Source organism: Trypanosoma brucei, chromosome 2 (assembly GCF_000210295.1).
Source record: "Trypanosoma brucei gambiense DAL972 chromosome 2, complete sequence".
Taxonomy (NCBI): domain Eukaryota; phylum Euglenozoa; class Kinetoplastea; order Trypanosomatida; family Trypanosomatidae; genus Trypanosoma; species Trypanosoma brucei.
This window is the reverse complement of record NC_026735.1, coordinates 426,548-443,580: the sequence shown is the minus strand read 5'-3', so window position 1 is coordinate 443,580 and position 17,033 is coordinate 426,548. Positions and strand designations below refer to the sequence as shown.

The 17,033-nt window shown below is 48.8% G+C and overlaps 8 protein-coding genes across 8 annotated transcripts; all 8 read left to right on the top strand.

Annotated features, from left to right (window-relative positions):
* Nucleotides 1-408: 408 nt before the first annotated feature.
* On the top strand, nucleotides 409-3,087 carry TbgDal_II2210 (hypothetical protein, conserved; the record flags this gene model as incomplete). The annotated part of the gene is made up of 1 exon (XM_011773482.1): nucleotides 409-3,087. The coding sequence occupies one exon, from the start codon at nucleotides 409-411 to the stop codon at nucleotides 3,085-3,087; it is 2,679 nt and encodes an 892-aa protein (XP_011771784.1).
* Nucleotides 3,088-3,637: 550 nt separating this feature from the next.
* TbgDal_II2200 (hypothetical protein, conserved) lies at nucleotides 3,638-6,814 on the top strand (the record flags this gene model as incomplete). The annotated part of the gene is made up of 1 exon (XM_011773481.1): nucleotides 3,638-6,814. One exon carries the CDS (start codon nucleotides 3,638-3,640, stop codon nucleotides 6,812-6,814), a length of 3,177 nt encoding a protein of 1,058 aa, XP_011771783.1.
* Nucleotides 6,815-8,034: 1,220 nt separating this feature from the next.
* TbgDal_II2190 (hypothetical protein, conserved) lies at nucleotides 8,035-8,946 on the top strand (the record flags this gene model as incomplete). Its single annotated transcript, XM_011773480.1, has 1 exon — nucleotides 8,035-8,946. The coding sequence occupies one exon, from the start codon at nucleotides 8,035-8,037 to the stop codon at nucleotides 8,944-8,946; it is 912 nt and encodes a 303-aa protein (XP_011771782.1).
* Nucleotides 8,947-9,277: 331 nt separating this feature from the next.
* TbgDal_II2180 (chaperone protein DNAj, putative) lies at nucleotides 9,278-9,970 on the top strand (the record flags this gene model as incomplete). Its single annotated transcript, XM_011773479.1, has 1 exon — nucleotides 9,278-9,970. The coding sequence occupies one exon, from the start codon at nucleotides 9,278-9,280 to the stop codon at nucleotides 9,968-9,970; it is 693 nt and encodes a 230-aa protein (XP_011771781.1).
* Nucleotides 9,971-10,710: 740 nt separating this feature from the next.
* On the top strand, nucleotides 10,711-13,149 carry TbgDal_II2170 (minichromosome maintenance (MCM) complex subunit (fragment), putative; the record flags this gene model as incomplete). The annotated part of the gene is made up of 1 exon (XM_011773478.1): nucleotides 10,711-13,149. The coding sequence occupies one exon, from the start codon at nucleotides 10,711-10,713 to the stop codon at nucleotides 13,147-13,149; it is 2,439 nt and encodes an 812-aa protein (XP_011771780.1).
* An 846-nt stretch (nucleotides 13,150-13,995) lies between these two features.
* On the top strand, nucleotides 13,996-14,481 carry TbgDal_II2160 (hypothetical protein, conserved; the record flags this gene model as incomplete). Its single annotated transcript, XM_011773477.1, has 1 exon — nucleotides 13,996-14,481. The coding sequence occupies one exon, from the start codon at nucleotides 13,996-13,998 to the stop codon at nucleotides 14,479-14,481; it is 486 nt and encodes a 161-aa protein (XP_011771779.1).
* Nucleotides 14,482-14,915: 434 nt separating this feature from the next.
* On the top strand, nucleotides 14,916-16,418 carry TbgDal_II2150 (beta-ketoacyl synthase family protein, putative; the record flags this gene model as incomplete). Its single annotated transcript, XM_011773476.1, has 1 exon — nucleotides 14,916-16,418. The coding sequence occupies one exon, from the start codon at nucleotides 14,916-14,918 to the stop codon at nucleotides 16,416-16,418; it is 1,503 nt and encodes a 500-aa protein (XP_011771778.1).
* A 48-nt stretch (nucleotides 16,419-16,466) lies between these two features.
* Nucleotides 16,467-16,802, top strand: TbgDal_II2140 (hypothetical protein, unlikely; the record flags this gene model as incomplete). Its single annotated transcript, XM_011773475.1, has 1 exon — nucleotides 16,467-16,802. The coding sequence occupies one exon, from the start codon at nucleotides 16,467-16,469 to the stop codon at nucleotides 16,800-16,802; it is 336 nt and encodes a 111-aa protein (XP_011771777.1).
* Between the last annotated feature and the right edge of the window lie 231 nt (nucleotides 16,803-17,033).

Sequence of the window (17,033 nt, the reverse complement as noted above, 5' to 3'; positions counted from 1 at the left end):
CGTGGGCAAGCACGACCGGTGTTCGGGGTGTGTGTGGGGGGGGCGGGGGCGGCTTGCGTGGTCACGTGAAAAATGAGTGTTGGTATGAGTGAAAGTTGTGTGCGCTTTGCTTCTAACATGGGACATAGTGGGAGATTTGGTGGGGAGAAGGAACAGGGAAGAGATGGTTGAGTAATGTGGAGGAGCTGGTTTCTTTCTTTCTCTCGCTACTTGTAAAACTGCTTTGCCTTGTTGGGTTCCTTTGTTGTGCCGCGGGCTATTCCACACTCTACTTTCGTTGTCACTACCGAAGGTCGGTCACTGTGTCCTCAACATTAGTTTGTCTGCATGAATAAGGTGCTGCGAGTCAATTGAACCTTGTTCCCTGGAGGGAGTTAAATTGCCAAAAACAATTAGTGATCTTTGGCCATGTCACAACGAGTGCCACGGCCGCTGCGGTTACTCAACCAGAGCACGTTGCCCGTTGGTCCCCATGGCGTTGTGAAAAGCCGTACATCGCCACTTGTTGCTGCGTACAAGCCTTGCGGATTACCCTACTTTGCCAAATCCCAGTTGTCAGGATGCAATATCCCTGATAACGGTTCTAATGACAGTGTTTCGGATTACGGTGGCAGTGCCTCGCGTCTCTTCTCCGCATCACCGCAGTCCCTTCCCCCCGTGTCACCAGCCGATGTGAGCGACTCGCTTCTCACACGTTTGACAGACTTACTGTCCCCGGGCTGTGGCAGGCCTCGGATTGCGCTGCCACTCATTCATCCCGCACTAACACGGTACGCTTCAGCCGATCAACTCAACTCGATCACGGCTCAGCGAAAGGGAACCACGCTTGTTGCGTGCTGCCCCCAGGAATTTATGTTTCTTCGGAATTGTCATCGTTTGAACCTCGTGCGATATGTGTATCGGGTGCTCTGCCGTCTTCCGCCATGTGTCTCTGTCCGTGTGCGGCAATCAATTCAACAAGTTGAGGTGTTAAAAGAGGCAAGCGGTCGTGTGTTCAAGAATCCATACGTTAGACAATTCGCAGAGGAGCGGAACAATGGTGAATTTGGAGGTAATGAAAGTGGTATATTGCTTGGGGGATTCCTTCCACCTTGTGCACAACCGCAACCGCTACTGTCTGGCGGGTTTTACAGCATCAAAGACGCGTCGTTACTCCGTCATGGCACTGTGACAGGATACCTCAGTGCTGTGCACATGCCGTCGGACATGCATTGTGCCATTGAGCAACAGGAGCGGCTCAAAAAACTTTTTCTAGTGCCACCAACGGCGCAACTGAGTAGTGGCCCCATCATGACATCGCAGTTGCAGGAGGAACGTAATTGTAATGTTTGCCGGCGGATGTCGCTACAAGGAGGTGACGTTTTGGAGGCGCATCCTTGGCTGAGTGACGATTGCCGACTGCGTGTGTCGCTCGACGTCCGCGCTACGTGCCCGGGTAGACCCGTATCGCAATTAGGTGAAGATAAGGGCCGCACAGTAAGTCGGCTTATTGGTAAACCCTTCAGGCTAGACTTTCGTTTGGTTAAGCTTAACGAAACGTGTGAACTTGGCTTATACGAAGTGTCTACCAATGATACGTCGGATGAGGAAATTAAAGCTGTCTTCGCCGCGGCTAATCTCTATGTTGTTAACGATTACGTGAACGACCGCTCCCTTGCGGAAGCCATGACAAACGTCACACAGGAGCTGCACTGCGTCCCTCCTTCTAAGCTCGCAAATCTGCCATTGGCCGTTCAACATTTCCTGAGGAAGGGGTCTCCAGAGGAGTTGGTTGCTGGACCTCTGCTGTTGCACTCACTCCCGGAGCACTCCATGGACGAACCGACACAGAAAGGTACTGAAGTTGCCACACAGCTGCAAAACCACGAGTCCAGGGGGTTGTATGGACATCGGCATCGGCTTCTACTGGAAGCATTAGCCCGTGTTGACGGCGGAAGTTATACCCGTGTCGTTCAGCTGGTTTTTGGCTCTGGGTTGGAGTGCGCGGCTGTTCATTTTCCTGATCCATCGCACGAACCAACCGTGGACGGCGTGCAACATCTTCTGCAACGCATGGAAGGGGACGAGTTGACGGAGGCGCACCGTAGAAGCGTTGCTGACCGTCTCTTATACACTAGTTATGGGACATCTTCTGACTGTGAAACGTATTCGACTCTGCTTCTCCCACAGCATGGGAAAGAAAAGGAGGGTAATGTTCTAAACAAAGGAATGGGAGCAATTCTTCCTGGGAAGGATGAGTTAGTGACAGCGTGGAGCAGTGGCCGCCTAACAGGGTTTCGTAGCGAAGAGGTTAGTGAATTAGTGTGTGTTTACTGCGGGGCTAGTGGTCACGTATGGAGTGTGTGTCCGCAGGGGCCGCCATTGTTTCCAGGAACAGCTAAATCGGATGACAGTTCGTGCGAGAAAGTCAATAAGAACAATTTAATGTCTCTCACAGCGGCTTCACTATCCAATGAATCGGCTGTGATCACAACCTTGGACGAAGTAGTGGATGCCATTGCAGCAGGTAACGATTCGCCTCACGGCGACGCCGGAATCGTTTCAATTCCAAATGTTGCTCCTACTCAGGAATTTAACCCGCATGCGTGGCGTCGTAACGAGCAACGACCGAAACTACATCGAAGTAGAGCACGTTGTGCGTACTGCAGTGGGAAACACCACATCTCTCAGTGTCCCAAGCTCCCTGGAGGCGACAGTGTGGACGGTGAGGTGCCGTGCGATGACCAAACTGTCCGTATTGACCGCGAGCAGATTCGTGCTAACGCAGAGAGTTTGTTCTGCATTAAATGTGGTGAGTACGGACACTTGTACACAAAGTGCACCAGAATCCCCGAAGGGCTGCACACCGCCGTGAACTGTCCCATTTGCCTGCTTTCACTTCGGAAGGTTCATCATAGTCCCTCTCAATGCCCACGGCGCGTTACCGCACCACAAGATTATTCCTCTAGTGGCTTACCCATGCGTCTCCTGCGGAATGGTAGCGATGGCGAACGGCATAAGAAAATGAGTGGTTATGTTAAGAAGAGGGGTGGTAAGGGCTCGGCTGTTCTGCTTTCAGATAGCTTTCTTTCACAAAAAGGGCGTTAGGTTCCGAGGTCTTGCGCTACGTAGCTGGATGGCGCGCCCGAACCACATGACCATTTGGTTTACCGTCCGCTCTTTTCGCCTCGGTATCCGTGGGTGAATTCTCGCTCCTTATTTTATTACAAATTTGATAAACGGCAAAGAAAAACATATCGGTTAAAGGTGAAAAATGAAAACTTGGACATATTTGATAACACGTTGCACTGCTAGTTACCATATAACGGCATGTTTCATTTTTTGGTGAGTGGCCGTTTCGGGCATTCCAAGGCCCTTTGTGTGCTTATTGCCCTTTTCAGCACTTCTGCAGCACCCTGATTTTTTTTATTTTTGAATCTGTTGTCTTATATTTTGACAAAAGGTGGTAAGGAGGCGAGGATAATAAACTTTTCACTTGTTGTTTCCCACACACAACTGCACACACCGAAAGAAACAAAGTGGTGCGAAACGAGGAGGGGTATCAACCACGTCGGTGTAGCCGTGCAAGCGGATAGTAACTTTGATTTGGTCAAAATAAAAATAGTACCGTGAAGAAGCAGGGAAGCGAGGTTAACGCATGTGGGACCACATTAATGGTGTTACGCGGCGGTTGAAAGATATAGCTGCAGAGCTCGCCTCTCCACAGTTTGAAGATGAAGAAGTGCTTCAGCAGGGTCATTTGCATAACGAGGTCAAGACTGGGGTGTCAGTGGGGCAGGGCGGGGGCGCTCAATCGGAAAGGAGCCCTTCAGCCACCAAAAGTAGTGGTCGACACATTGCGGGACAACACACAGACTGCTATTCAGGAAATAATCGGTGCGATAGCCCTTACACACCAGCTGGCAGTGCGCATTCGAACTTCAGTGCAGGCTCTTTTATACGAGAAGTCGCATCGCAGCAAAGGAGAAGTCATGGAAACATAACTTCATCTTGTGAACGAGTAGCACCACCCACTCGGCAGATGGCGGGCGCAGGAGCCTATAAAGCACCCCCAATTCGCTCTTTAGAGGCCACAAAAACACCTGCTGTTGCAGTGCCCGCAGCGCCCTCGAAAAATCGGGTGGCGGCAACATCGTCATCACTCTCAGCACCATCAACATCCCTTCCAGAATGCAATATGTCGAATAACTGTTCCGGTGTAACAGTTCATAGTCCTCCCTTCATGAATGCTGCGAGGTCTGGGGAGGAACTGCACAAATCCACATCTGGAGGTGACCGGGACGCATCGGATAATTCAAAATGTGTGGAACAGAAGGCAGTGCATAGCGAAGAGTATCGTGACAACAACCTGCAAGAAACTGCGAATACTCACGAAGGAAACGCAATAGGTACAAGTGGTGACATTCAAAATTGGATGCAAACACAGGCGACTGCGACTGCGGCGGCGAGCTCCAGCCCACAAGCAGGATATCCGCTGTCCGCGTACAACACTGTCGATGAGCAGACGCCCCTAACCGAGGGACGTTGTGCGAAAAAGAAGAAGCTCACTGGGAACAGTGGCGAAACGCCACCACAGGAAACAGACTCTGGGAATACTACTACGATCTATTTTCCAAGTGAGCATGTGGATTATGAATTGGCGGAAGAGTTAACAGCGATGCCCCCTTCATTTAGTAGGACGAATGATGAATCCGCTAGGAAAGTAATGAGCGAGATGTCACAAGTTGCGGAAACGATGGATCATGACAAGGTGAAGCTAACTGTTGAACGGGAGAGGGTAAAGGAGCTCCTACTGGAGGGAAAGAGGAGTCTTGAGGCTGCCTTACGCGAAAAAGATGAAGTTCTTTGTAGGTGTCAGGATCAGGCAGAACAAATGACACGGTTGGTTGTCGAGTTGGCCACAGCACGGCAGCAGCGGCATCATAGGGGCGATGACGAGGGCGGCCTCGAGTTGCCTGGGGGCACTGTGCCTGACGCAACGGGGAGTCACAACGAGCAAGCCGTAATTCTTACGGAAGAAGTTGAATTACTGAGGCGGCAACTGCAGGAAGCAAAGCAGAGTCAAAGTGAGGCAATTGAGCGACTAAAAATCACTGAAAGAGAAGAATATGATCGTAAAGTGGCGGAGTTTATCAAAGGGCACAACGACCGGGAAGAGGAGGTTGTGCGGGAGTTGCAAAGCAAACTGAATGAGGCACAACAACAACTTGCTATACTGAGAGAGGAGAAGATCAAATTGGTAGAAGAGCAACAACACGATAAGAAACGCCTGATGGATGCCGAGTCCGAGGTGGCGGGGCTATCAAGCAGATTAGCTTCATCCGAACATCACATAGTGGAGCTGCAGGGCGTAATCGCTTCGTCATCCAAGAAAGGCAGTGATAATGATAGTGCGTCATTGATATCTGCCCTTACCACCCGTAAGCAGGAACTGGAATCGGAAAATGCGCGTCTGCTGCACACACAGAAACAGCTGGAACAGAACATTACGAATTCTCTTGTCCACGCCAACGTAGAGTTCCCTCCTCCACAGGTGGGGGGCACGCCAATTCCTTTCTTCGATATAGTGAATCTCATGGTCAATGAGTTTAACCGCCTGGTTGACGCTAACAAGCAAGCCTATCATATTCAGATGGAAATGGAACGCACATATGAGAATGCCCGCATGGTGAACGCAACGGTCTCACAGCAGGTTAATGAAGCATGGAAGACTATTGGAGCCCTTCGTGAGGAACTCTCTCTGTGTGAACAGACAATTGCCGAGCTCAAACAACAACAACTGGATGAAGCGCAGGAGCATCGTAACACTCAAACGCTACTAGCAAGCGTCACTAACGAGTTACAATCGCTAAAGGAAGAGCAGTCATTGGATGTGCCTACTCGTGGATTTAACGTAAGCAGAAGTGACGAGGGGGCAACCGGTAGCAATCACGATAAGACTGGTGGAACGCAGGCTCTGGGGAGTGGTACCGGTGTCAGCATAGAAAAATTGCGTAGGTTGGAGGATGATATCGAAACACTTCGAAGTGTGCTTCACGAGCGTGATGAGGAACTGCTGCGGTCGCATCAAGCTACAGAAAATCTACAGCAGGTGCTTGATACATTTACCCTCAATAAGAGCAGAGACATTGAGGAGCGGACAGCGGAATTGCAGGTGGAGATTGACGAACTGCGTGGGCAGCTTGCTGACGCAGAGCAGCGCATACGAGGTCATCAAAAGGAAGTTGATGAGATTATGCAGGGATATCGGCGTGAACTAGCCGCCAAGAATGTAGAAATTAGCGCATTGCACCATAAGCACCTCGAGCTGCGCAGGGCACTCGGTGACACGGCTCGTCAGTTGAACGGTGAGAGCCTTATCGACAAACGTGTGATCAGTCATCTAACAGTAAACTTCATTCATGCTTTCGTTGCTGGTAAGCCCGAGTCGGATGGAATGCTGAAGGTTCTCAGTGGCTTGCTAAATTGGGACGAACCGACGCAAGAAAAAGCCGGCCTCATACCGGGCCCTACAAACCCCAAACCCGGACAGCAGCAAAAAGGAGGTGGCGGGAGTCGATTTATTGGTGGTATTATGAGCAGCATGTGGGGAGGCCGTAGATCCCAAGTTGGAACCTCACAAATCACCAAACGCGATGGTGGTAAACCAACTGCAGGTATTGCTGAACTGTGGGTTGACTTTTTAATGCGGGAAAGTGATGCAGGAATGCAGGCCGCGGTCGAAGTTACCCACAATGTTAAGGACACACCTGCGGAAAGCAGCGGTGTGATCACAGAAGATGGCGGTGGGAAGGTTGGTGCTTCGACAACTTGAACACCTTCAGTGCTGCAGTCACCACTCTATACTATTATTATTGTTATTGTTACGTGTTGAAAAAAAAAACAACAAAATGTCTTGAGTTTTTGTGTGGATTTTTGAACTTCTTCCACTCTATAACCGTTACGGCATGGTAACCAGCTTTTCTCTTGGTGCCTCTGCGTGTCTGTCCAGGCGTTGTGCCACAGCACAGGATGAACTTGGAAAGCATAACTCATTCTCGTGCTCAGTTGAGACTCGCTAATAATCTTTCCTCAAATCGCAACCGTTCCTTCTTCAAGAGTTTGCTTTTGGTCGACTTCGTTTGCTTGATGTTGTTTTCGCTGTTGTGGTTCTGGCGTGGCTGCATGATGTTTCTGCGCATTACGGCGTAGCTGTTGCTGGCGAGTGTTTGGGCATCTTTTCAATGCTGTTGTTGCAAGGAAAGAGGAGACAAAAAAGTATGGGCAGGTGATTCAGAGGTACCTTCGGCATCTGATTGACTCTGCTCGGCTTCTGTGAACGAGCGAAGCGGTAAAAATACCCTTTTCCTTTTTTGTTCAAAAAATATATAAATATAAATATACATATATTTATTTGTAAAAAGGGAATCTGTTAGCGAGTGTATTTGCCTCTGAGTTCCTTTGGCAGGAGGTGTGAAGTCGAAATGGTAAAGAAACGGGGAGACGGAGGCAGATTATATCAGCTCCCCAATTTTCTTTCCAGATTAACTTACCCACGTGGGTTGCGGCAGGGCATTGGCATATGACGTGTTCTATCATTTTTTCTTTTAATCTCTTTCATGCGCGTGGCTGCGAGACAGAAAGAGTTTGTAAGGAGCGAAAAGGAACGACATTAGTAGTACGTAGAGGACATAATTACACGTGTCATTTTTTTCTTTATTAGCCGAGAATCCTGGCACGATATAAGATAAATATTATATATATTGTGAAGAAAAAAAAAAGGGATAAAAGCATAAGTTGCCAGACGTGGCATAAACAACAGTAACTACACTAGAACAATAGCGGCCGATAACTCTAAGAAGAGTTATTTTCAATCAAGCAACGTGGTAAGTGTGAATCCCTTCCCGTTACGGCGCCCGCACTCGTGCCTACCGCTTCTGGGCATCGAAAAAATCAACTGAGCGCGCTTCAGATACCGTTAGGTAGAGGAGGAACCCTCGAAAAACTGCCGCGTTTTTCTTGGTAAAAAAAAAAAAGGAAACTGCCGGCTTTGTAATGAACGAAAGCAACGGCCGAGGGGAAAGGGAGATGCCGAACTGCATCCAGGTGAGTTATGAGGAATATAACTTCCCTGGTGTCTTTACAGCAGGTACAACTATTCACATTGAGACGTGTGGCTCCGATCGTGGGAGCAGCAGACGCAGCAGCAAAAAGAGTGCAAGTACTACTCGCCGCCAGCGCCGAAAGAGGCAGCAACAATTACCACATGAATTCTTGTGGTTCACCAACATGGAGGATGACAGCCTTTCGGCTCCTACTGGTCGGCATGGACAATCTTCAGGTAAAGCGCGACCGGCTTCGCTTAAAACTCCATTTGCTGCCGGTCGTGGTGGGGCGCCGTACAATAAGAAACTCCGCAAGAAAAACATGCAGAGGCATCAACAACAGCAGCAACCATGTAGTTTTTTGTTTGATATCCAACCCACACCCACCGCAGAATCAGAGACGATATCGGATTTTTATATTTCTCCCGCACATCAGGCTGTCGCTGAGAGCTCTGCGCCCTGGAATCCTGTGAGTGTCAGCCAAGGGAATTCGGACGGGTTTCATTTTAAATTCCTTGGGCATGGAGGCATAACTGAAAGCAGCAACCTGCAACCTCCGCCGTCCGATCAGGTGCCACGTGATAATAAAAGTAATCATCGACGCCACAAAGCGCGCACGAAGAAAAGCAACTCACGCAGAGGACTTAATAACTATAGCGATGACGATTCGCCATTCACTAGTAGCTCGGATGAATTAAGCGTCGCAGTAGTTTGCGGTGGTAGTCGCCCGTTGGCCCCAATGCCGGCACCGTCACTGTTACCTCCATTAGAGCTATTACCGGCAAGCAGCATGGATGTTTGTTTTGAAACACTTGAACAGTGTTTTGCTGAGGTGCAGTTGGATTGTGATGAGTTACTGTAACATGATTTCTAATTATGCAGTCTAAAAAAAAAAAATTGGTGGGTATTGTGTAGTATTGGATGGGTATCCATGCATGAATACACGCATGGTTTTTGCCCTATCGATGTTTTATTCTGTGGCGGCTTTTACTCACGACTAATTTATTTCTTTTCTAACTTCCCCCCTCTCCCCATTCCCCACTATGGTTTAACCGAGCATACTTTTCTTTTTGCGTTCGTTTCACTGTTGGTCGTACACGTCCAGTGATGAGCTTATTCTTTCCTCGCTTCTGACTTGTTAAATATCACCTTAGGTTTGTTTTGTTCTATTGGTAGCCCGGTCACTGGTCAGCATGAATAGGTCCTCCTCTACCAGTGTTAACAAGGACAATGTGTTGCAACTGACGTATTACGAAATATTTTCTTTAGATGAGGTGGCGGAGAGTATCGACCTTCAAGCCTTACATCGAGCGTACCGTCGCTTTGCCCTGTTATTTCATCCCGATAAGGATGCTTCACCAGAGGCACGAGAAGCCTTCCTTCGAGTGAAACTTGCAGCGGAGACGCTTAGCGATCCGATAAAGCGTCAGGAATATAATGAGCAATTGCGACGGGAGGCACATGAGCAACGGGAAGTGAAGGAGCAGCAACGGGAATGTGGAGTGGGTGAGGAAGCCATTATGGCAGAAATGATCCTTCGGCAGAAAGAAGCAGAGTCACTAGCTAAAAGCGCCGCGGCAAATAAGGAGGCTGCTGAGCGGGAGGCCGCTGCAAAGAAAATGATTAATGAACTTACAAATGCGCTAACGACCCCATTTAAGCAAATGGAAACTGCGTTGGTCAGTGAGTGGGATATCGACGAGGGCTTGCTTGATATGAAAGTGAATGAAATCCACTTACTGTTGCAGAAATTACATAACCTTAGTTGCCATCGTGAAGGCCGCAAAGGTGGTGGTGGAGCTATGGGTTTTAGCTCGGGTTCTGAGGCCCTTCCCACTGCGATGAAGCGTACACGCGAGGAAAGTGGTGTCAACATTACGGCGTAACGCAACACGATGCCTTGTTTTTTTTTGTTTTTCTTTCAAACTCTACCGTTGTTGAGATGTGTGGGTGGTTGCTGTTTCTGAGTTCATGGATGTGGTGTACGGCTTGTCTTTCTCACCACCCCTTACCTTTAGTTTCATCCTTCTGTGGTTGTGTAAGAGTTTATTTAGTTGAATGTTCCCGTTAAAAAAAAAAATGATGCGCTTTATTATCTTTTTTTTTACTGAGCTCTAATATATATGTTCTGTTCTCTTTCTGTTGTTTACCCACACACATACACACACACACACACACACACACATACACATATACACATGTATACGTACGATGAAGGAAGAGAAGAAGGCTGTAGAAAATTTTCCTTCTTCAGATAAATTTGTCCCTTCAGTAAATAAATAGGTGTTTACAATATTGATTCTTTCAGGCTTAGGGACGAACGCAGAATCCCGACCTTGGCTGTGGGGAAATTTACCGAATTTTTGCGGCTGTTTGTGTCTTTTCGCTCAGTTTCATCCCACTTGACGCGACAACTTCTTAGACACCTGAGGACTCGAAGAAGGGGCGGGTACACCTTTGAGGGCAACCAAAAAAAAAAAAATAGCAGGTAAAATAAATCGAGGGAGAGACCAAAGGTAAAAAAAACATTAAAGAAAAACAAAGAAAAGGTAAAGCACCACACATACAAACACAAAAAAAAAAGAAACAAAAGCCGCGTCAGTAGCATACGACGGTTGACATATAGATGCTTAGCAACAGGACCCTCACGGAGGAGCAGACGCTCATTAGGCGTCATTTCATTGATTTCTTTGAAAGTGAGCGGTATGAGGAAAAATATCATCAACTTGTACAAGAGATGATGGCGGCGTCGGGATCCCGCCTATTACTCGATATGGGTGACCTGCTGGACTTCACACCCACGGCAACCGGTTTCGACATTACAGCCGGCTTAGGGCTAAATCAGAGCGCTTCTCTCGGCGCTTGTATTATACGTGAGCCTGGAAAATATGTTCCGCTTCTAGAGCTTGCCCTGCATGATGTAGTGCTAAGGCAGCAACCGGAGTATTTGAAAGTGGATTACCGTTCACGTGCCGTCCATGTTGGCTTCGAGGGGCCTGTTGGTACCGTGCGTTCGCCCCGTGAGTTGTACGCGCAGCACCTCAACACAATGGTGGCTCTCGAAGGCATTATCACACGTCAGTCCTCTAACCGCCCGCGGGTGCTTGAAACGGTACATTACTGCCCGGAGACAAATAAGTTTAGTAGGAAAGAATTTCGTGACCAATTAACACCCATGATTGACAGCCGACATCTTCCAACCGTTAATGTTATGCCCAAGACAGATATGGAGGGAAATGTCCTGCGTACTGAGTTGGGACTATCAACCTTCATGGATTCGCAGTGCGCCATCCTGCAGGAGGCACCTGAACGGGCGCCAACTGGTCAACTCCCACGAACCGTTGAGCTTCGCTTTGATGACGATTTGGTCGATATTGTCAAACCGGGGGATCGTGTAACGTTGGTGGGAGTTTATATGGCATACACTACTTCCGATAACAAGAGCTTTCAATCCATAGTATTGGTAAATCACGTGATACCTGTACAAGCTTTTACTATGTATCGTCGAGTAGCTTCAATTGAAGAGAAATTGTTTGCCTTCGCAGCGAAGTGTACGCAAACAGACGGCCCGGCGGGCGTTCTAAATTCGCTTAGTATGGCCGTTGCACCCACCATTTACGGAATGACAAATGAACGGAAGGCCGTTCTGCTACTAATGGTTGGGGGGGTGGAGCGTGTCGCCCACCAATCTCACGTCCGCGGGGATATTAATGTTCTTCTTGTTGGTGAACCATCCACGGCCAAGTCACAGCTTCTCCGATTTGTGCTCGGTGTGGCACCACTCGCACTCAGCACGACGGGAAAAGGTTCCTCTGGTGTTGGTCTAACGGCTGCTGTCTCTATTGACGCATACACGGGCGAACGTTCACTCTCTGCCGGTGCAATGGTTCTTGCTGACCGCGGTATTCTTTGCATTGATGAATTTGACAAAATGAGCGCTCAGGACCGGGTAGCCATGCACGAGGCAATGGAACAACAAACTGTGACAATTGCCAAGGCGGGGATTCATGCTTCACTTAACGCACGCTGCAGTGTTCTCGCTGCCGCTAACCCCATTTATGGATTTTATAGCGTTCATCATCGTCTAGCCTTCAATGTAGGTCTCCCCGAGTCACTGCTTTCTCGTTTCGACCTAACATTTATTGTGTTGGACAAACACTCGTCTGAACATAACCGCAGGATCGGCCGCCACATACTTCGGAACCACATGACAGCTGAGCCTGTGGAAATTGATCAGAATATTACTAAAACAGTGGTGGACAGTGTGGACTCCGTTTGGGCACAGTCAGGGAGGCAGGGTGGTGGCGCCGGTGGTGGTTTGGACTTCCGTATGACCACAACAAGTAGCGGCGAAACTATTGTTGGAGTGGACTTCCTTCGCGCATACGTGCAGTTGGCGAAATTGGGTCGACCCACGCTCACGGAAGCTTCACAGCAGTTGGTAAGTCAGCACTACGTGCAGCTGCGGGCTGAGCAGCAAGAAGGTTCAAAAGATGGGTTTTTTGTTACGGCGCGTACTCTAGAAGCAATTGTGCGACTAGCTACGGCTAATGCCAAACTGCGGCTTTCCTCCACAGTCGATGAGGATGATGTGAAGAGCGCTATGGAACTTTTACGTGCCTCCGTCCACGCAGCCACCGCAGCTTCACAGCAGCGTGCCGAGGACAATAAGGCAACCGCAATGGAAAAGCGCCAAGGTGCTAAACGATCGGCAGAAGAGTTAACAAATGGGGCTGGCGTGGACATCATTTCTGGCGCTGGTAACACCCGGAGGCAGAGGCAGGAGGTGGAAGAAACGGCAACAGGGGCGGTCGCGTCGCCAGCAGAAGAGATGGCCCTTACAACTGCTGAAAGTTCAAAGGAGATTACTTTATCTCGCGTTTCAAATATGCTTCGCCTCATCCAGCGTCAGGACCGGCAGCCTGCTGTTCGTCTGAGTGATGTGCATGCCAGATTGGGCGGCTCTCTTTCTATGGAGGAACTTAGGCAGGCAGTATCGGAACTCCAAGGTGACAGCTTTGTTTATGAAGCCATTGGCGAAGATGAATGGGTTCAGTTCATTTGACGGGAAAGATAGTTGCCTGAGTCTGAGTTACGGGTTGCAGAGAAATGTTTCGTGTAAGCTGTACACACGACACTATCAAAGATACTCATCAGATGGAAGTGAGGGCGTTCTTGGGGTTCACGTGAGTTGGGTAGAATCAAAATTAAAAAAAAGGCCCCCAAAACTTAAAGTCATATTAGAAACTGAGTAACCAAAAAAGTTGTGGGTTATTGTGTAGCGTACATGCGTCACTTACGTTTTGTGCCGTTATAGAGTGAAATGTTTTTTATAGATTAGCTCTGGCGGTGTTTGTGACATCTTGAAGTTCTCCCTGTTTTTTATTATTTTTACTTCTGGCCGTCAGTGCTGTTGATGCCTCTACTCCTCGTGTACTTTTACCTACTTTGTAGTTCGAGATTCCGTTTTACTTTAGAAATAACTGTTTCTTTGACCTTCATGTCGCGCAATCTGTCTTGTGCTACTTCGGGTTTCTCATCTCATTTACCTCACACTCTTCACTCTCTGCCTGCATTTAACACAGTGCAATTGTGGTTACCCCCATTGCACTTTTCCTAGTTCGCCCTGCTGAAGCTCCGAATATCAGAAGGGGGACTAAAAAAGGGAGGGAAGCGCATTTTCGTGGACTTCACGGTTCATTCCTTGTAATTCATCTCTTTTACCGATACTGTTTGTGGCGTGTGTGGGTAAAGATATATACATTTACACATACAACTACGTTTATATATTCATTAACAGGCTCGGTACTGAAACATCGGAAATACAGTGAACCGCCCACAGCTTCACCATTTCGGTTTTCGAAGGTCCCCTGTTATATCCCTTCCCCAAAGCGGGAACCGAGGCGGGGTTATGTTTTCTTGTTGCCTGCGTAGCCTTGCGAGGGGACGTGAGCCGCAGGTTCTTGGTACGGCGGTTCCGTCATTTTATAACTTCCCCTACCGGGCGCAGGATGTGTTGCATTTGTATCGCGACTTACTGAAACTGATTTATCAGCACCCACCTCAGGAGCGTGCGGATCTTCTCTTTCGTCTGCGCAACGAGTTCCATAGCCGTCGCCACCTCTCAGCTCCGAAGTTAATCTCAGCTGCCATTCGCCGGGGTGAAGGCATTCTTAACGTCCAGCGCGGCCTCATGGAATCACGATCAGTACGAGCGCGGGCAGTGGCTTCCCGGGAGCGTGGCGCGCAATCCGTAGACGGGTTGTGGGACCAATTGCAAATAGTTTCAGGTCACATGCTGCCGGGGTTGAGAAATTTCAGCGCCTCACGGGGTCTGTCACGTGGTTCCTACGTGCGGCAGGCAACTACGCAGGCTGTTTATTCTAGGCGCAAGTAGACGAGGTGATTCTTGCACTGCGACACGCGTTGCGATTGCTGCTTGCTGGTGTAAATGGTGGTATGGTATCAGTACAGTGGTAACTAAAAGGCGGTGCTTGCGTCAGTGACGGTGTACTAGGTGTTTACTGGGCTTTGTTTCTTTACGGAGCAGGGAAGAGTGATTTACATTCTGGTTTGGTGTCACTTTCTTGTGGGGAGTGTCGGCAACGTGGACTGTTGTTTCTCATTCATTTAGAAAGATTGGTACAGGTACATGTGAAACCGTAGCAACGGTAACAAAAACATAGGGAGAAGAACAACGGGCAAACACAACTCGTATATATATCACCACTGGGTGTCTCACATCTTTAACGCAGTAACGTATACGTGCGCAGAACTGGCCATATTGAGCAGGGGCACACACAAAAAGAAGGTAGAGGAAAAAAGAACAGCATGGCATTTGGAACGTTCCCCCCACAAGTGCGCCGCCGTGTGGTTGTTACGGGTCTCGGAGCCGTCACGCCGTTAGGTGTCGGCGCTCAGTCCACATGGTCTGCTTTGTGCGAGGGAAAGTCAGCAACACGCGCGTTGCGAGAAGCACCATTTTTCTTTCCCTCTTCCATTGATTCTGACAGGCGTCTCACAACGGAAGAAAAAGGAAAGCGGCGCGAGGAATTGCTTGCTGCCATGCCGTGTCAGGTCGCTGCCCCCGTTATCGGAGAGTTGGTGTCAACAACCGACCTGCCTAACTTTGCACCCACTTCCCGTGAGACGCGGGCTACACGATTTGCACTGCATGCTGTGCGAGAGGCACTTATTCACGCCAAACTCATTGGTACAGACGCATTTTGTGCTTTAACTTCGGGGGCCGTCGCCCATCCAAATGAGGCAGCTTCAGATAACTCTAAACGGTCGTCTGCTCCGGAGAGGCGGATCGCTTCATCATGTTCCGCGGAGCGCATTGGTGTGAATTTGGGCGTGGGTATGCCTTCGCTCGTTGATGTGTGCGACGCCGCGTATAATCTATTTGCAGATCCCGCACAGATACGTTACAACAGCATCAGCCCCCTCTTCGTCCCGAAGATCCTCGGTAATATGCTGACAGGACTCGTTGCGATGACGTACAATGTCCATGGACCAGTTGGTAGTTCCGTGGGCGCATGTGCCACTGGAGGCCATTGTATTGGTGAATCGGCAAGCTGGATACAACAGGGACGTGCTGATGTTGTCATTTGTGGGTCTGCTGAAGCGTGTATTACTCCCGTTGCCATCGCCGGTTTCTCACGCATGCGGGCGTTGTGCACCAAGTACAATAACCGTCCACAGGAGGCGTCTCGTCCTTTCGACAAAGATCGCGCAGGTTTCATTATGGGTGAAGGTGCTGGTGTTTTGGTCTTGGAGTCATTGGAACACGCACGGGAACGGGGTGCTCACATAATTGCTGAGTTACGCGGATTTGGTACCTCCTCCGATGCACATGATGTTGCTGCACCGCGTCCTGATGGTTACGGAGCAAAGCTGTGCCTCCGCTCCGCCTTACGTGACGGTGGTGATGTTCCTGCTGCATGTGTTGCTTATGTCAATGCACACGCTACGGGAACAATTGGAGACGACTTGGAGCTCCATGCAATTGAAGCTGTTCTAAACGGTAACGATGGCAGCGATAATAAATCCGCTATTATTCGCAACTCACCGCTGTTGGTGAGCAGCGTAAAGGGCGGTATTGGTCACTTGTTGGGAGCTGCGGGAAGTGTCGAAGCGGCAGTGGCTGTTATGGCACTTCATGAGCAGCGGGCTCCACCAAATGTTAACCTCCACGTCCCATCATTTCCGGCATCCGGCGCCATTCAACTCGTGCAGGGGACCACCGGCTGTGCATTTAAGGGAGAAGCAGTTGTCTCAACCAGTTTTGGGTTTGGCGGCATGAGTACTGCGCTACTCTTCACACAGTTTTGAAGGATTACGGCAACGTTTGATGAAAGAGTGATGAATGAGTGAATGGATATGTACGACTGTGTGTGTGTGTGCGTGTGTGTGTGTGTGTGCGTGTGTGTGTGTGTGTGTGTGTGTGTGTGTGTGTGTGCGTGTGTGTGTGTGTGTGTGTGTGTGCGTGTGTGTGTGTGCGTGTGTGTGTGTGTGTGCGTGTGTGCGTGTGTGTGTGTGCGTGTGTGTGTGTGTGTGCGTGTGTGTGTGTGTGTGTGTGTGTGTGTGTGTGTGTGTGTGTGTGTGTGTGTGCGTGTGTGTGTGTGTGTGTGTGTGTGTGTGTGTGTGTGTGTGTGTGTGTGTGTGTGTGTGTGTAGTGTGTGTGTGTGTGTGTGTGTAGAGAGTGTGTGTGTGTGAGTGAGTGTTAACTTTTTTTTGTGGGGGGAGAAGAGAGAGAAAAAGTAAAAAAAAAAAAATATACACGCGGTGAGAAACAAAAAAAATAACATATTTTTTTAAAAAAAAAAAAAAAAATATTTCTTGTGAAAAAACAAAAATCTTAAAAAGAGTACACACACGTAAAAAAAACACATGAAAAAAAGAAAAAATAAAAAATAAACATATAAAAAAAAAAAAACATAAAAAAAA